The sequence below is a fragment of the Xiphophorus maculatus genome, chromosome 7, assembly GCF_002775205.1.
Source record: "Xiphophorus maculatus strain JP 163 A chromosome 7, X_maculatus-5.0-male, whole genome shotgun sequence".
Classification (NCBI taxonomy): domain Eukaryota; kingdom Metazoa; phylum Chordata; class Actinopteri; order Cyprinodontiformes; family Poeciliidae; genus Xiphophorus; species Xiphophorus maculatus.
The window spans coordinates 12,622,238-12,640,874 of NC_036449.1; the positions used below are offsets into that span (position 1 = coordinate 12,622,238).

Here is an 18,637-nt window from a genome sequence, read left to right on the forward strand (position 1 = left end):
GACCGCTATCCACAGAAAGAAATAAACCAGGCTAGGCTAGAAAGGCAGATAGTTTGGATTCCGTAGAGCGGAGACACGGACCGTGTGGACTCTGAGGGACTGACGGCGGGGCTCGGACGGAGGCGGCTTTCCCTCCACGGCGATGCTGAGCGCCACATCCAGCTAGCGCCGTCCCGACAGAAAGGGACCGAAGTGGATGGAAATCAGACAAAAAGACGACGCCGTCCGAGGAAGGGTTAGCTTAGTTTAGATGTTATTGTCAGCTAAAAACAAACCCACTTGGTCGCAATGTCCTGCACTGGGAACCTGGTTTGGGATGTTAATAAACGTCTGATTGGATACGGGGACCCGAACTCCATCAGAACCAGCTATTTAGGTAGGAACAAAACACCAAGTCGCTATGCTAACGCTGACATATGTGACAGGACGTGTGTTGATTTGTTTGTTTTTAGCTGAATCGGAAGCAGCAGAGTTGGATTGCTCCTCAAGTCAAACTAATCCTTGTATCAACCGAGATCTTATTCTGCTTATTCCATCAATTTAGCCACTTTATTGAGGCTAAAGCTGGATGTTTACTGAATTCCAGATCATTTAGCACGTCAGATTACAGTATTTAATCCATAACACAGTATCTATGTGCCAGGCAACAGATTGGTGATATTGCAGTACTCTGGGATGATCTAGTTTCATGATCACGGATCAATTACGGATCAATTAACTGCTTGAGACATAAAGTAAACATCCCTAGAGTATTTCAGCACTCAGAAATTGGTCTTTATTGTGAAAAGTAGTTGTCCTGGTGTTTTAACAGAACTTAAACTTGTTTAGTGTCAGAAATGTATCGTCAATTATGTGGAAAACAATTTGTAAAAACCCTCCAAAGGCATCTTACCAAAACAAACAAACAGAAACATTTTAATTTGTTGATTAAAAATTAGATAAAAAATGTAGTTTGTGTGTTAAGCAGTTTTGATGTATAATTGCCATTACAGATCTCCTTCAAATATTAAGCATATTTTACAAATAGCAAAACAATTGAAACATCCAGAACCAGTATGAAAATCTGAGGTTGTTTTGCCAAATCTGCACCAAAATAATGAGAGTATTTCATAAATTTTTTTTAAATGTTATTTTTAATAGCAATTTACAAAAACCTAAAATTTCTTTGTGTAGCAACAGGTGGGGGCAGGGCAGCCTTACTCACTTCTTCTGACAGCTAAAAAGTAAAATAACAAATTTAAATCCTTTAATAATGAGCAGAGCAAGAGAAGAATGTAAATTATATCACAGACATTCAACAATGTAACTTTTGCAGATCGGGGAAATATTTAAAGGTTCAAAGTAAAACAAAAATAAAATTAGTTAAACAATAGTTAACAAAAGAAGTATATGTATTTTTCAGTTAAAGTACATACAGAGCATAAAGCAACCAGCTTATCTATTTCCATTTTTAGGTTTTGTTAAAAAGGAGAATAATATAATTAATTTAATGGTAAATCTAAGGTAGTAAATTGTGTCTTCAAGATTGTTTGGAAAGTTATACAGTAATAGTATTGGAAAATGCTGGAAACCGGAACAGGCAGATTACATTAGCGAAACGAATCTTATAGAACATTATTTAATTTGATTCAGGATGCAGACAGGAAAAAAACCCAAAGGCTTCCAGAAAGACTGAAACTTTATGCTTCTGTAACTCAATGTTTGATTGCTTTATCAGATTTTGATAAAAGTTTTAGAATAGCCAACTCCTATGTTAAAAGAAAATCCTCAGTTTTACAGCGTGGTTAAGTTGGCTTATGTGAAACTGATTTAACCTACAGTCTAAAATGATTTAAAAGGCAACCATTTGTTGTGTTTCTTCTGCATTTTAAAAGGATTTTAAAATGGAAAAAAACAGACGATAACATAATAGATTTCCATTTCTGTCTGCCTGTATTGGAAGTTTGTCAACAGTCTGGGATTTTCTCTGTGCTGCATGTTGAAACAGATTAATATCATCTCTATTTTGACTTTTCTAGAGCTTCTTGTGCACATAAAATAAAAAGGTTTGAAAAGACAATTTTTCTGCTGCTCAATTAAAGTGTTACCTGCTAAGTTTTTGGGTAATCTAACGTTAAAAGTTTGTCTTTGCTCACATTCCTTTATCATATTCACATTAAGGATTAAAACATGTAAAGTCAGCTGCTAAACACGGTTTATCTTGATTGAAATTCCAGCTTTAGGTTCTTTCAGTCCACCAAAGCAAAGGTTTCCTGTCATCATTTGTGCTTTTATTGGTTTTGAACAGCGCAGATAAACCAATCAGTAAAGATGGCCGCCGTTGGGAGAAGCAGTCGATCTCCAGGACCTGTTGTGTCACACCGTTCAGTCGGAGGCCTGAATGAGGAGATATGAGCCTGTTGAGGTGGAGCTGGTGCCTCAGAGGTTTAGTCAGTGCCGTATTTAGCCCAGCCGAGATAAAGTCAGCGCTGGGTTTGTGCACGCGAGGATGCATGCAGGGATGTGTGGGTCACACCTCTTATCAGATATATTTAGTGTTGAGAACGGCGCATCAGAAGGTGAAGCGGGGAGATAAACTGCGAAGCTGAAGACACGGTGGGATTTGAGTTGGTTCTTTTGCAATTTCAACCACATGGATTGTTAAATATAAGAAACGGAATAAATTCAGAACAAATGCTTCTATGAGCAGCTTTATTTGCTCAATTTCTTCACCTCCACTAAGTTCAAATTGTTATTGTTTTTTGGTTTTTTTACGCTAATGACTGAGGGAAAAACTTACATTTTCAATTTGCTTGGACGCAATTTCTGTCGGGATATAATATTTCCAGAACCATTCAACCTCACTGTGTATGTCCAAAATATATGTGGACACTAGGGATGGGTTATATATAGACTTAAATGTCAGTATTTTATAGCCTATATTGTGATAATGATAAAAAATTCTGCTAAAAAGAATTTAAAAAAAAAATCAATTTCAGTCTATTTTATTTTTTTGGCAATAGCTTGTATGGCTGTGACTACACGTCTCTGTTGTTAACACACCAAATTTTCTTAAAAACAAAATAAAACCAAGACAGTAAATTAAAATTCTTCAGGACAGCAATGACATTAAATGGTGCAATTCTATTGCTAAATGCCACACAGTAATAGCATTTATCAATATTTCTAAATGTATTGATATTTATGGCTAATCTCGTATGATCAACAGTTGATGATAAAAAATATTAGAAGTAAAAATCCCAACAATAATTTCAGCGTTTGGAGATTTTAGACGTTTCAAATATCATTTGATAGTAAGTCTGTCAAAATAAGAAGTAAATCAATTAACCGCATGATAAATGAAAATGAGATTGATTTGCATAATTAACTTTTAATCATTAATTAGTTTTTTTTTGTTTTTGTTTCTCTCTCTCTCTCTTTTTGTAAAATACTTTATGACAAATGGCTTCAGTTTGATGCATTAGTCTCTAATAGACCCTTTTGTGAAGGGCAGTTGTGTTTACAGAGACTTAAAATGTCTTCCAGTTTAGTGTTAAATGTTTATCAAAAATTAAAGTTTATTGAGCTTTGAGAATGTACACTTGCATTATTATGCCATTACTATTATACCACTTGAAAATGATCTCAATACAACAATATTATTGTTTATCTCAATAACTTCTGGGACTGTTTGTCGTCCAGCAAAATTTGTCATTATGTCAAATTTTGGTAGTATTAGAGGGCAACTTCCCTTTTAATGCCAGATGTATATTTTAGAGAAGCTAAAGCTCATAGAAAATAGTTAACAACAGAGAAGAAAGAAAAGGGAGGAAAATTATTGATCATAATAATTATTTCCAATTAGAGGAACTATAAGTATTTTGAACAATACTTTACTTTTTGCTCTCAACTGACTTGTGACTCGGAGTACAATCCTAAATTATTAACAAATACATATTTTTGTGTGAATTTCTGAATGTCTCAGTATTTATTATAATAAATGCTGTTGGACATTCTGGCGTCTCCAGCATGGCAACGTTTTCAGCACCTTCACATGTGACATGCCTCTCCACGCCGCCCGGACTCCTGAATTTTAAACAAGGCAATGCAGGTTCAGTTTTCCGTCTGAGCAAACAGCAGCTGCAGAATTTCACAGCTCAAACTCAAAGTACAAAGCCGACATCCCCAGACTGATCTCAGGAACGTGGCGGCTTCTGCAGATCCTGACAGAACTCGGCTTTCAAACCGAGATCAGCGAGTCACCACGCCGTCCTCTTTCTGCTTCCTTGCGCTCGTTCTGCAGCAGCAGAATTTCTGCAAACAAGAATAATACAGTGCACTCTACACTAATTTATTACAAATATTAAATGTGTCAAAGTGTTCCAGCTCTCAGTACCGACCCAAATGAATGTCAGCGGGTTTAAAAGCGCTTTTGTCATTTCTGCAGGTAGAAGAGAATTTGTCCAGAGGCTGAAACTAGAAGCGACACTTAACGTCCACGATGGTTGTGTAAGTGTCCTGCATTTCTGAGCTCCTTTTTTTAAAACATTTTTTTGTCCCGTTTTAAGAGTTTATTTTGTCTTGAAGAAAACCGCATTGTATGTTGTTTTCCCCTCGGTCGGTATGTAAACTCGAGCAGAGCTCTGGCTGCAGGTCAGGTGGTTGATGCCTACAGGAAACATGAAGCTGACAGATCAGTCACACAGCGTCTCGTGACGCTTTCAGGCAGGACTTCAGTCCGACCAAAACACCGCAGCAACACTCGAACAACCTAAGAGAGCTGCCTACCTTTTTTAAGTTTTATTTTTAATTTTCTTTTTTAAACCTTTAGCATGTTTTTTTGTTGTTCTTTGCATTGTCAGGTTATATGTGTTGTCTTAAAAGTTAGCATATTCTTTGAAATTTTCCACATTGCATCTCAAATTTAATTGTATTTAATAGCTGATAGTCTAACACAAAGTACTGAATGACGAAGGATTTTCAAGTTTGTTTGTTTTCGTTTTTCGTAAAGAAATCTAAAAGCTGTGGTGCTTTTGCATTCATTCCTCTTACTTTGCATGAAACAGTGCAGAAAAATATAGATTATATAAATATAACAAACGCGGATTTCAGCAGTTTTTATTAGGTTTTTTTGTACGGAATATATCCTGCATTAAATTTTCACAACAGAATGACACAAATATCAGTAATATTTGTTACATTTGTTCTCCTCAATACTAATTGCTTTATGTAAGTGATTTATGTTTTTCTTTGTTTTGAAACTTGAAAACAAAACAGTGATCTTATAAAAACAGCCACAAATTTCCTATTGTAGATATTCACTTAAAAATTTCAGATTGTCTTTTCAGAAAAGATCATGCAATATTCACGACTCAAATTTTTTTTATTTAGCTGGACTGAGGGCAGAAATGGCTCTCTGGTTGTACAGGAAACTTTTGGCTTGTATGCAAAGAACTGTATCTGATGGAAATGAACACTACATTACAAACATGGTGGCAGCAGCATCATGCTGTGGGGATGGTCGTCTTCTGCAGGGACACTGTAGCTGGTCACATTTTATAGGAATATGGAGGATTATAGAAGGAAAACTGCTAGCAGAGTTTAGACTGAAGGGGAGTTTCACCTTCCAGTACGACATGCAGCATTTTTAGAAGATTGTTTAATACAAAATATTCAAGAAAAGACATTTAAAAATATAATTATAGCATTAATATGTTTCTATTTAAAGAGGTTTCTATTTTTGATTAACTGAAACATTTAATCAAATGGATTAAAGGTTCCAGTTAATCCATTTGATTAAATGCACAAGTCTTTAATATTGCAGAGATGAAGCCAAACCAGTCATTAACCCTCTTTTGACAGCGCCATCTGCTTCTTGTTTGGTCATTTGTCACACAGCCTAAAACACCCAGGATTACTGAACGTTGAAGTCATGGAAGCACTCATGTTTTCTGATATTACTACCTGTACAGCCTTTTTATTTGATAAATCCAGTCTGTCTAAATATAGGAGCGTCGGCAGTCACAATCTGTGGTGTTTCTGTTCCTTTAAATGTGTTGAGTCAGAACATATGCTGAGCAAGACGATATGCATTCAGTAATAGGACTAAATAAAGCATTTGTGCTTTGGGGTTTTCTCTCGTTTAGATTTGAGTTTTCTTTTTCTTCTTCTTCTAGGAAACACAGGAATATTAATTTAAATGCAGCGCAGAAATATGACAGAAAAGTTAGTTAGGAATTTTTATTTTTTTTAAAAATGACTTTTTATGCAGCTTTGCTATAAAGAGAAGCTATTGGATGAGATGAATATTTGCTCTGAATTTGGTAGCTGCTTTAATTACTGGTAAAGAAAAAATACTTCCATAAGCTGCCCTGTCTTCCAGTGAGCCTTTTTACCAGGAGTTGCTTCATTATCCGATTTTCTTCTCATTTTATTAAGAGCAGTGCCTTATGTTTTAGTGCTTTTGGCGTTGAGCAACATGATTGTATTTACAGATAAAATAAGAAGTCAGTGTTTGTCCTCGCCGTGTTTGAAATCGATGGAGAAATTAAAATATCAGACAATTAAAGTTCTACACGGAGAAAGAAAGGAAATATGTAAAAATAGGTGTCATTAAGGGTTTTAATCAAAAACATGTTTTTCTGGTAAAATCAGCTCCTCCTCCACTTTGAGGTGGATTTTTATTTTATGCTATTATTTGTGGACTGGAAACCAGGAAACCAGATGATGATGTAAGATGCTTAAACACAACAAAACAGGAAGAAAACATCGAAAGTCATTTTAATTCATCATCAGCGACAGAAACTGATTTACGGGAGATTCCCAGTGAACGATCAGGCAATAAAAAAAATAGTCAATGCCGTGTTTTTAAATAAAAAAAAAACAAAACATCATAATAAATGAAACCCATGATTTTTCACTGGAATCGGCTCATCTCTACTCATTAGTGAGTTTGAAGCGTCGGCTCTTGCAGAGGTGTGGGTTTGTTTTGCAGTGCAGCTCTGAGCCCAGAGTGATCTCACTGATTGCAGCGAGCCGCTCTGTCACGACGGAGCGCTGAACGAGGCTGCAGGTCGTAATGAAATATTGATCCGCAAACAAACAGAAAACAAGCAGATCTGAGGCTTTGTTCTGTTTCTGCTGCTGGGAACGTAGAACCTGGGAGCAATTGCTGTTCAATTATTGCTGATGCTCAGCTAAATATGAGCAAAAACACAAATATAAATCTAGGATTTGAGTGAAAATTTAGAAGCTGAATTTGATTTAGAACGTCATCTTTCTTTTATTTAAAAATGCAGATATTTTTTTTGTCCCGTTTTGGTTTAAAATGATCTTTTGTAAGTTTAAAATAACTCTCCTTTTGGATTAATAAAGTGGACTAAAGGGAGCGTAAACATTTTTGGCTGTGTCATCATTTATACGGTTGCTCTTGTGATTTTCATACAGATAAGAGGAAATAATTAACTTATTTTAAGACAAGTGTTTTCTTCCGCATTTTACAAAAAAAGCTCCCTGTTGAAATCTGTTTGCTTAGTCTGCAAAACCAGTAGACATGTTAAATGGTAAAATTTTCTTCTTTTTTTGTTCAGTTGTGATACAGAAACATTTAATTAATTGTCAGATTTGAGAAGCTACTGTGTTAACTTGCGTGTTATGTTTTTATTTAAACATCAATGTGGATATTTATACTAACTCAATTCAAACCAGTCTTGTAAAATTTGATATTTGTGGCTGTCCACACAAGTATGTGGATGGTTATTTGATTTAAACAACAAGACGAAGAGTAAGAATCCAAAATAAAAGAGAGAAACACAAGTAAAAGGAACTTTAAGATGATAAAGAAATCTTATTAGTAGATGTCTACAGTTTTTAGTATTCTCTCCTATTGCCAGAATGCAGTCATGAAGTTTCCAAATTAGTTTTCTGTCAGCCCTGTAAACACTTTATTCCTTCATCTCCTCTCAGGTCAACACAATATCCTGGAACGACACAGGCGAATACATCCTGTCGGGGTCAGACGACACCTTTCTGGTCATCACTAACCCGTACAACAAGAAGGTTGGTCGTAACCTGTGACGTTTACCACTATTACAGAAACAGTCGGAGACAAATTGAACCTCAAAAAGGGAGCTCTACGTCGCCCTGCTTTTCACACAACTTACTTACTTTGCTGTTGGAGTTCATGAAATGCAGTTTATATGAGCAGGTTATTGCAGCAGGAATATAAAACATATTTAAATTCTAAAATATGATGTGGCACCAAAGAAGCAAACAAACCTGTTAGATTTTCTGGTATAATTCATTTTACCGTTTCAGTAGTTTACGTTTGGTGCTGAGGCGAGCTGTAATCCTGGCATCATTATTTCTGCTAATCATAATGATTTTCCTCTCACAGCAAATGAAAACATGACGTTTAAGGTCAGGATATTATATTATACCAATAAAAAGTATTTTTAATACAAAAATATGGGTCTGTGGAAAAGCGTGTTTAATACCTGTTTATAGGTTATTTTTTAAATGCACTTTTAATCTGACAAACGAGCCTCATTGGAGTGAATATTCAAAATTGTTGAACGTGACTGTGCTAAGGAAAAGGATATAAGCTTCTGAATTTGAGAAAGGTTTAGATGATTCCATCTTATTTAGCAAAATGCCCTAACGTAGACAATATTTACTCTGATTTAATGTCAGACAGTAAGAAAAAGAAGTCTTTTATACAGCGTATGTAAACATCAACTGCTGCTTATTTCTCTCTTTGAAAAAAGGCTGCAATATGCAGACAGTAAAACATTGCGAAAATAATATTTAGAAACAATTAAGTACTGCGTGTATATCTAAAAAATTAAAGTTTAAGCTGAACAGGCGCTTTAGGTACCACAAATTAACCATAAATGTCCACTTTTATTTTCCCGTCTTCAGGTGAAGAAGTCGATCCGCTCTGGCCATCGAGCGAACATCTTCAGTGCGAAGTTCATGCCTCACACAAACGATCAGGAAATCGTCTCCTGCTCCGGAGACGGCGTCATCTTCTACACCCACACCGAAAAGAGTCCCGAGTACAATCGGCAGTGTCAGTTCACCTGCCACTACGGCACAGCTTACGAGGTGCTGAACGGCCGTGCTGCTCCGCCAATGAAATGCTACTTTTACTTAATGACCTCTTCTCTGACCGTGTTTATTTTATTCCTCTCAGATTATGACTGTACCAAATGATCCCTACACTTTCCTGTCGTGTGGGGAGGACGGAACAGTGCGGTGGTTTGACCTTCGCACAAAAACCAGCTGCACTAAAGAAGACTGCAAGGATGTATGCTGACAACTGGGCTGTTTTTAATTCTAGTAATATCAGTAGGAAGTTGCAGAAATAATTGAGCCTTTACTAAATCCTCATAGTGTTGAAGGTCAACCTTGTGGCGCTGTTGCTTCTTTCTGAAGTACTTCGGCAAACTGTTTTCTTGACTTCAGTCCAGGCTGCCTGCGTTGCAGAAGCCTTTGCGTGGCTGCTGTCTCATGTTTCGTTCTTCAGATCAGAACCCATGACCTTAAAACTGCTTGAATAGTTTTACCAGGTGGCGTCGTCGTTGCCTTGCTTAACCCTGGTGCCGTTCCTTATGAGAGGAGATTCGTCAGTGACTAATCTGAAGGAGGAAAAACAACCAAGCGTCACATTAGCTCGATTAGCTCGACTAGCGTAGTGAAGTCCATTCTTTCAAAAGATGTCAGGCTGAAATTTAAAAATGATCACATTTACCAACCTTAATATTTTTTAGATACTTTAGATTTTTGAGATTTATCCCAGTCTGGAGACGGTATGGATAAGCTGAAAGCAGAGTTGCTCTTGTACGTTGGAGATTAAAATTCTGGAAAATGAACCATTTCACATTTTTAAAAATGTATGTATCGTGATGCTAAATACTGATTATTTCATTGTAGCATTCGCAATTTAGTCTGTACAAGCATGTTTACTTTTCTCCTGTTCTCTTTAAGATATTAACCAACAATTACTGCACTCTAAGGAGTTCTTTATAACATACATTTTGCAAACACTGATGCTCTGTTTTGATATGTTGTGCAGCTTTACCAAAAAGAAACTGCCCTTATCCACATATTGCTTTGCTTTAGTTATAAGAAATGAATTAGTCTAACTTTTTAACTTTTAGAAATGTGTATTTGTAGCTACATTAAAGCACTGCAAGCTTGCTCTTCCGGTTTTATAAAATCTTGTTCTAGTTTAAACACATCAGCTGAAAAAAAAAATCATCACACGTTGGTCTTCTATGCCATTTTTTTCTTACAAAAACTTGTGACAGAATGCATTTAAGTGCAGGTTTATTCCTCTGCAGTACCTGCAAACCAGTCTCACTTCCTGCCTGCAGCAGTCTCTGCGGGAAGTTAGACTCTGGATGTTTATTTATATTTTTAATTCCATGGTTTTTTTTAAATTTTAGACTTTATTGAACAGAATACCAGTTTATGTCGTTCTGAGCTTCACCTTGTGGCGTTTGGTTTGATCCCAGGACATTCTGATTAACTGCCGAAGAGCGGCGACCTCCATATCCATCTCACCTCTGGTGCCATACTATCTGGCTGTGGGCTGCTCAGACAGCTCAGTGCGAATCTATGACAGACGCATGCTGGGAACCAGAGCCACAGGTAAACTGCCCCTGTTTCGATTCTTTGTATTTATGTTGATTTCAGTAAGATTTAAAGGGAACGTATTATGCAAAGTTCACATTTTGTGCTCCCATTTGGGTTTCTACTGTTTCTGAACACAGCTCAAGGGCTTTAAAAAACACTCAGCCATTTTGTGGCAGCAAGTTAATGTTTTATAGTCTATGGAAAATGAGCCATTTAAAAAAACAAAACCGATTGTTAAGTCAGATTTTACAATTACCTTGCAACCCCAGCAAAGCCGAGCTTGTCACCTGGCAACCCAAGTGGAGCACTAGCATATTTGGTCAGATGACTTTACTGCTGTGTGCGCTATACAATGGCTGCTGGAAAAGGTAAGTGTTTTGTTGTTGACTTACCATACAGAAACCACTTACTGCATGCTCGATGGTTGTGCAGTAGGCTCCACTTCTGCTTTTCAAAGATGTACGAATGTATTGGTGTGTGGCAAGCTGCATCTTATTTGGATTTTAAGTGACAAAGCAGCTCTTCTATGGTTTTCAGAATAATACAGTCTGTCTCTACATTATAAATTATGCTTGTTGTGTAATATATGTGGGGGAAAATGAAAGCAATCAAACTCTAAGCACCCATTTCACATCTGATTACTTGGACTAATTAAACGGATAGTCACGTATTCAATACATCTTCCTTTCTTACTCAGGTAACTACATGGGCCGGGGAACGACGGGCATGTGTGTGCGGTTCGTACCTTCCCACCTGTCCAACAAGTCGTGCAGGGTGACGTCTCTCTGCTACAGCGGGGATGGTCAAGAGGTTCTAGTCAGCTACTCCTCGGATTACATCTACCTTTTCAACCCCAAAGATGACCAGGCCCGGGAGCTCAAGGGCCCGTCGGAGGAGAGGAGGGAGGAGGTGAGGTTACACTGCAATGCTTTGTAGCCTTTTGTTTTTTTCCTGATTCCTTTGTCACTTTTCAACACTGAACATTCAACATTTTGTGGTCTTCATTTACGCAGCAGCATCTGAATGTAGTGTTCATTTCTTACAGGGAGATTTTACTTTTTTTTTTTTTTTTTGATGCGGCATCTGTTTCTGTCAGGAAAGCTTTTTATGTTGTGGCTTTATAGAACGATTCTCCATGGTTCCTACACAGTCTGGAAAAGCATGGAGTTTATGTATTTTCCAGTTCTGTACAAGTATTGAAAATGAAAACAAAGTATGGAAAAAATATTTAAAATTCCAGATAATTTTCCCTAATCAATCATTTAAACTTTGTTTTCTGTCCGTCCGTCTGTCTGCCCTCATCTGTTTATCCATCCATCAGGTTTACACAACAATAATCCAAGTGGATTGAAAATGTTTGTCATGAAATGCTGTGAAGAGCAAGTCTGCATACTTTATTCAAGTTATGTCATCAAAGTTTCATCATCAATTTCTAGTCTTTGGTTACTGTATAACCTTTTTTCTGTTGATTTTATCCCATTCAGATTCCTCAGATTTCATCATTTAAAACATAATTGTTCATATTTTTCAGGGGAAGAGGTCAGATGGTTTGTTTGAGAGAAGAGTTCAGGGTAACTAAAACAGCAGTTTGATTAAAGGCTGCCAACATTTTAAAATGTGGCACTTTCCCTTACAGACTCCGTACGGATGAAACAAAAGCATCATTCTTGCTGGAACTTATTCAGATTTATCTCCTGAAAGTCTGGCTCGCTCTCACAGCTTGAACAAACTTGTCTCAACCTGCAGAAAATAGTTTCACTTTTTAAAATAGCTTCTGTGCTTCCTCTCTCTTCAAATTTAAACAGCTATTAGCAACTTTGAATCTTCCCCTGTTAGCAACTTCCTCACCGAAGAGTGTTGCTCCCTCCTGTTAGTGCTCAGGTATGGAAGGTTTATTGATTGGAAAAAGAGTCGCATCTTTTGAGCTGCAGTGAAGAATTGGAAGAGCACCAAGGATAATTTCTTCATTTCCCCTCCTCCCTGCTTTACTGTGTAATGTTAGTATGAAACTGTGACAACCAGTGAGGAAATCTGTGCTCCGGTTGTTCGTCTAAATGTGCCTGATCATGGTGCCTGGGTTTCAGCTGTGTTGAGGTGCACACACTCACACATTCCTTTCCAAATACAGCGACCGACGCAGACGGCGTTCCTCAACCCACTGAAATAGTCTGAGCCGAGGCGTGCAGGGTGTGGGGGCGGAGGGGGGGGCGCAGGCACCTCTCTTATCTGTCTTTCTCCTCCACCTCTGACCTCATTTAGTTCCTGGTCTTTTTCTTTCTTATCTCCTCCTCCTGTCTTGTCCCGTCTGCGCTGCTTCTCACCACCTGTCCAGACCCTGTGACATTTCCTGTGCGAAGCAGTTGAAAGTCCCTCCACTAAGACCTTGATTTTCTATTTCTGGCTCTCGGTCGGTTGTACCGCAAAGCATCCGAGGGACTGGAAAAAAGGGGGCAGCCTTAGTTGTGCTGCCAGAGGGGTGGGAGAGGACGCCGACAGAGACGGGCAGTGTTTTGCTTTGGCAGCAGAGTTATTTTTGACTGTGCTTTGACTGACAAACCGCTAATCTTTGACTGCGTGTGTGTTTCCACAGCTAAGGCAGCCTCCGGTGAAGCGACTCCGGCTGCGGGGGGACTGGTCCGACACCGGACCCCGAGCCCGTCCTGAGAGCGAAAGAGAAAGAGATGGTAAGATCACAGAATGTTCTGCTCCTCGTTTAAAGCAGACCTCTCACATTTCAGGAGAGAGCGCCAAGCCTGCCCAAATGTTTTCATTCATGCTTCTTCACACTTTCATCTTCTAAGTCTCGAGCAACAATCCCCAATAAACACAGAAGATTGTTTATTAGGATCCTCATTAGCTATTGCCTTAACAATGGCTACTCTTCCTGGGGTTCACGTTGCAAAACGACAGTTATGCACACTTAATGACATTTATAACATAGCATCTTAAATCATAAATGTACAATTATAACACTTTACATGATAAAATAATTCAGCACGATAATCAAACAAGTTGAGCAACCAGTGTAGCTTTCTGTCAAGATGTGGTACAAATAACATGAACCCATACAATGATTTGCTGTTGTGCATGAATAGCGTGCGTTAGCAACCAGGGGAACAAAATCATGTTATTTTTTTGTCAGAAATATAATTGTTTTTAGCTCAGTACCTTGAATTTATTAAATCATGGAAGAGTCACTTAGCTCGTTGCATCTTTATCATCTGCTTTTTGTCACTAACAATCTTCTGGTATAAATTGGGTTTGGTTTTTGTCATTACTCCATAGCGCTTCTGTGAAATTGCAAACTTCACAGAAGCGACTGAGTTCCCCAAAATTCTGCATAGTTAAGTAGCCTCTCTCAAGTATTACCTCAGTTCCTGAATACCGACTTCTCCTCTGATCTCTGATTTTCTCTGGAGTGGTGGCTGAAATATGAATATATATCATGGAAGTATTTCCATCCATCCATGATGACTCACCATGTGAACACACTTAATTACGCTAATTGCATATCTTATTAAATGGAAACATTGCTATTGCAACATTGTAATTTTTTTTTGACATCTGCAGAATTTCAGAAAGGTTTTGTGCACATTTGTAAAGAAAAAGCTGCTAATATCGGTTTTGAAAAAGGCATTTCCTTCCTGGTGGGACCTTCTCATTGCACAGGAACATGGAACTTGCTTCACTGTGGACAGTCAAACACAATGTTGTCAAGGTCAGGACTGGCATGAACTGGGTTGGGGCAGAGCACGGCGTAGTGGTAGAAAGGGCCCCAGATGTTGGAATGCTTTTGGTTTTCAATGCAACCGTTGGAGAAATGCTTTTCCTGTCTAAAAACCATTTTCTGGGATGTGCCTATATTGTCGGAGCAGAATCAAATGTTATTTTGAAACGTTTCCCCTCCTCTCGCTTTAGGGGAGCACAGTCCGAATGTGTCCCTGATGCAGAGAATGTCGGACATGTTGTCCCGGTGGTTTGAAGAGGCCAGCGAAGCTCAGAGCAGCAGAGGAAGCCGACCTCAGGCTCGGCCCAGAGGTGAGGTCTCGCTTTTTAATTCCTTCTTAGTTTAAGTGTGTTGTACAATAAAAAAAAATTTAAAAACATGCCAAAAACTTGATTATATGCAGTCATATTTAAAACAAAACTGTAAAATTGTGACGCATTTCAGTCTGAAGCTTAGTCTTTTATTCAGTAAGTATTAATAAGTTGTCCTCAATTATTAATCTGAGGAGGCAATCAATTTATATTAATTGATTGCCTCATTTCTAGGAACTGCTGTCCGGCCTGAGGGCTCAGCAAACACTCCTGCCGCCTCGGGTGCAGACTCCACCCAGGAGTCCGGGGCCCCTGAGAGGCCCGGGGAGACAGACTCCCTGGAGGTCCCTTCCAGTCCTGCAGCCACGTCCGAAGCCCCGATGTCCAAATCCACTTCCTCTTCCTCCTCAGGGTCGTCATCAACAGTCACTGCGCCTCCTACTTCCGGCTCGTCTTTGGTAGAGAGCTCGGCCCCTTCTTCTTCTCCTCTTACCTCCTCCCTTGATTCGGAGCAAAGGAGTCAGGGGGACACAACCGGGACGCCCACGCCCACAGCCACGCCCACCTCTGAACCTGCACTATCGGGTGAGAGTTTAGTTATACTTTGACTGGCGTCACTTTAGTTCATTGTGAAGGCATACTCAGGGGTAACTTGGCCCGCTGTTTACAATGTCTCGCAGAAATATTCACACCCTCTGAAATGTTTCACAGTTTGTTACAGCCACAAATCTCACTGTGTTTTATTTGCAATTTTGTAGACCAGGCGCCTGGAACCTTTACAACGCAAAGAGATGTTTTTGCCCTCGCTTCAGCTAAAGAGAACCTCAATGTTGCATGACGCTTTAAAAAGAGCAATTTTTGATCTTTGATAAAGCTCTACTGGGAATATTTTTGTGGTAAAGGAAATGTGTGTCAAAAAAAGGAAAAACAAAGCACAACCTAACAAGAAAAATAGATCAAAAATATTACTGATATATTAGTTTGTTTATTTAAATAAACTAAAGTCCTGCATTTGTCATGAATTTTTATGTATTTTATAAAGTGGACATGAATGAATTAATTAGTTCATAGTTGTGAAATGTGAGTAAAAAATACATTAATGCGATACTTTCCCTAGCATCGCATTAATTCAGTTGTGTTGAGGTGTGCTGTATTAATCAGAGAACTCTCATTTTAACTCTGAGGAAATTGCAGAGACCTTGATAGGACAGCTGCACCAAATGTCAACAAGAAACTGCTCTAGTTACATGAGACCAAAGCTAAACATTTTGGGAAACAAATGAAAATCTACTTATGTTTGATGGAATTACACCATCTCCACTATAAATACTTTGATGCTGTTCTTCAGCAGATAAAGAAACGCGCTTCAGAGCTGATGGGACCTGAATGGTTTAGATCAGGGCCTTAGGCTTGTCTCCTGTAGCAGTCTGTGCTTCAACACAGCGTTCTGAGACCTCTGGTCCTGTGTCCAACTGGTCCATTCAAAGTCCAGACCTACATGTAGTTGAGAATCCGTAGCCAGATCTGTCCAGTCTGACTAAGTTTGAACTATTTAACATTTAAGAGCTGGGGGGGGGATTATTTTTAGACATGAAAAGCTGGTAGAGACATGTCTCTGCCTGTGGAGTGAGACGACGGTCTGCAAAGCGTTGATTCGGGAGATCTGAGTAAGATGCCCACCACACTTACACAGACTTGTTTTTTTGTAATTTAACTAATGAACTGTTCTCCTGCCAATTAAATCCCAGTAAAATGCATCAGAGTTTGTGGTTATGTAACAAACTGAAATGGTTTAAAGGAGTGTGAGTGCTTCTGTAATGCAGTATGTGCGATAATGGATCTGTGAGTGTGTTTGAGCGTCTGCTTTGGAGCCACTCCACTCGAGAAGCAGCAGCAGCTTCACCTTCTTCTCCTTCAGCATCCTGTTGTCCCTCTCTTTGTCCCTCTGCTCCTCGCCTCCTCCTCCTCCCCTCTCTGTCCTCCTAATGGCTCATCCACTGTCCCTGTCTCCCCTCTGCCTCTCCGTCAGAGTACAGTCCTCATCGGCTGCCCATAAGTTTAGTGTGTAGGCGTTTGCAGAGGTTGCTTCGGCTGGCCGACCCCCCGGGACTGGGTCAGCGAGCGACCGCTTCCACTTCCTCTGCAGCCTCTGAGCGAAGGGCTACCTCAGCTGCTGCCGCCTCCGCCTCCGCCGCCGCCTCTGCTGCTCCAAAGCAACCCCATACAGGTTACCCCTCCCTCCAAACCTGCAGCAACGCCTGTCAAGTTCTGTGTCTGAGCTTCTTCATGTAACCGTGGCAGACATGTTTGTTTGCAGACTCACTTTGGCTCCAGAAAATCCTGGTCTTGCTAGAACTCAGCACTAACCCCCGTCTAATGCACCGTGCGTTTCACAAACCCATAACTGCCAGCAGCTTCTCTGCTCCCCTCACTCATTAACGCTCTCACTCCCTTCTTTTCCTCGTTGCTTTGGGTTTTCATCTGCAGACTCTCTGTTTGGAGTGGCACCAGCGGTTGTGAATCTCTGATTGGTTTGGTTCATGTGGTTATTTCCCTGGTTGATGATGAAGACGTGTTAAAGATTGGTTGCGACTGGCTTCCCTCCTGTGGTTTGATCACTTCAACGTGAAACTAAAGTCCCTGTCAAACATGAAACTTCAAGTACCAAATTTGTTGAATGAAATTTGGACTACAACTCATTATTATTCTGACGTTTAATTGATTAATTGAAAAAAGGGAACATTTTGCAGATTTTCCATTTTGCCACTCAAGCTTATTTTCTACAATATTATAAATACATCAAAAGTACAGATAAATAATTCAGTTCCTTTTTTAAATAATAAAATAAGCATAGTATTGCCTAAAATGCAATAACACAGCATTTCTTTAGTGTACACTTGGTCATTTGTAGCATCTGTAGCTGAAAAAAAAAAACTTGACATCAACATGTTAAAGTTGATGTCAGTTCTTGCTACTGGCTGGACTTAAAATCAACAGAGTGCAGGGAGGATCTGGTGATTATTTGTTGGATTAACTGATTAATAACGGGACAACAAAAGGTGTCCAGATTACATGTTTTAAAGAGTTTTAATCGAGTGAATCAAAAAAAAATGATGCCGTTTGAGGAGTTCTAGGCAGAATATATTTTTAGATAATGGTTTTTGTTTATCTTAAATCCAAAGTGTTTATATTTTTTGTACAGTTTTGGCATAATTACGCGTCTTGAGTGTGCTCTTTTTTTGGATCTAGCGATTAATCGATTACTAAATTAGTTGACGATTATTTCAATAATTGATTAATCACAATTAATCTGATTAATTATTTCAGCTGTAAATAAAATCACTGAATGTGTCAGTGTTGTGAGTTGTCTTGAGGTGGACTGACAGCTCAGCTGAGGTCAAAGGTCAAATGAATGTTTCGTGTCTGATTGGGACGTTTATTGGACGCTCGGTGCTGCATTTTGCTTTTGCTCAGCTGTCATGTAGTCGTTATTCCAACATTTGCTGGATATAATTTCCATTTTTGGGGGGGGGGGTAAGAAATAATAATTGTGTAGCCAGCAGACTGCAGTACATACAGAATACTAATATTTATCATAATGAATAATTTAGCGGCTCGCAAAAGTATTTACACCCCTTGAGCCCTTCCACATTTTGTCACATTACAGCCACAAACCTCAGAGTATATTGGAGGGAAAATAAATGTGACCGACTGTGAGGAAAACTTACTACACAGTTGTTTAATTTAATCTCGGTTTAATTGTAGCTGTCCTTTGAAGAGAACATTAATAAACAAATTGCATCATGAAAACCAGAGGAGCTCAGCAGGCTGGTCAGGAAGAAAGTTGTGGAAACTTTTAAGGCGGTGCTACGTCAGGGTCTCTGTAAATCTGCCCGCTACGTTTGTGGGTGAAGTCAACAGTTTAAATTAATATTTGATGTGGAATAATTTATTAAGTCATAAAAAAATGTATATCTAGTTT

General features: G+C 38.9%; 1 protein-coding gene across 5 annotated transcripts in view; it reads left to right on the plus strand.

Moving 5' to 3' along the window:
• The window catches only part of dcaf6 (DDB1 and CUL4 associated factor 6), a 26,614-nt gene continuing 7,977 nt past the window's right edge, over positions 1-18,637 (plus strand). For 2 of the 5 annotated variants that reach the window (XM_023336740.1, XM_023336741.1), the window contains exons 1-11: positions 1-376; positions 4,427-4,488; positions 7,945-8,037; positions 8,899-9,084; positions 9,173-9,286; positions 10,497-10,632; positions 11,315-11,526; positions 13,208-13,301; positions 14,536-14,655; positions 14,890-15,240; positions 16,685-16,882. In XM_023336740.1, the coding sequence (XP_023192508.1) occupies positions 289-376; positions 4,427-4,488; positions 7,945-8,037; positions 8,899-9,084; positions 9,173-9,286; positions 10,497-10,632; positions 11,315-11,526; positions 13,208-13,301; positions 14,536-14,655; positions 14,890-15,240; positions 16,685-16,882 (1,654 nt within the window). In that variant the 5' untranslated portion in view covers positions 1-288. The remainder of the gene's footprint in view (positions 377-4,426; positions 4,489-7,944; positions 8,038-8,898; positions 9,085-9,172; positions 9,287-10,496; positions 10,633-11,314; positions 11,527-13,207; positions 13,302-14,535; positions 14,656-14,889; positions 15,241-16,684; positions 16,883-18,637) is intronic. The other 3 variants (XM_023336742.1, XM_023336743.1, XM_023336744.1) reach the window with 2 other exon arrangements.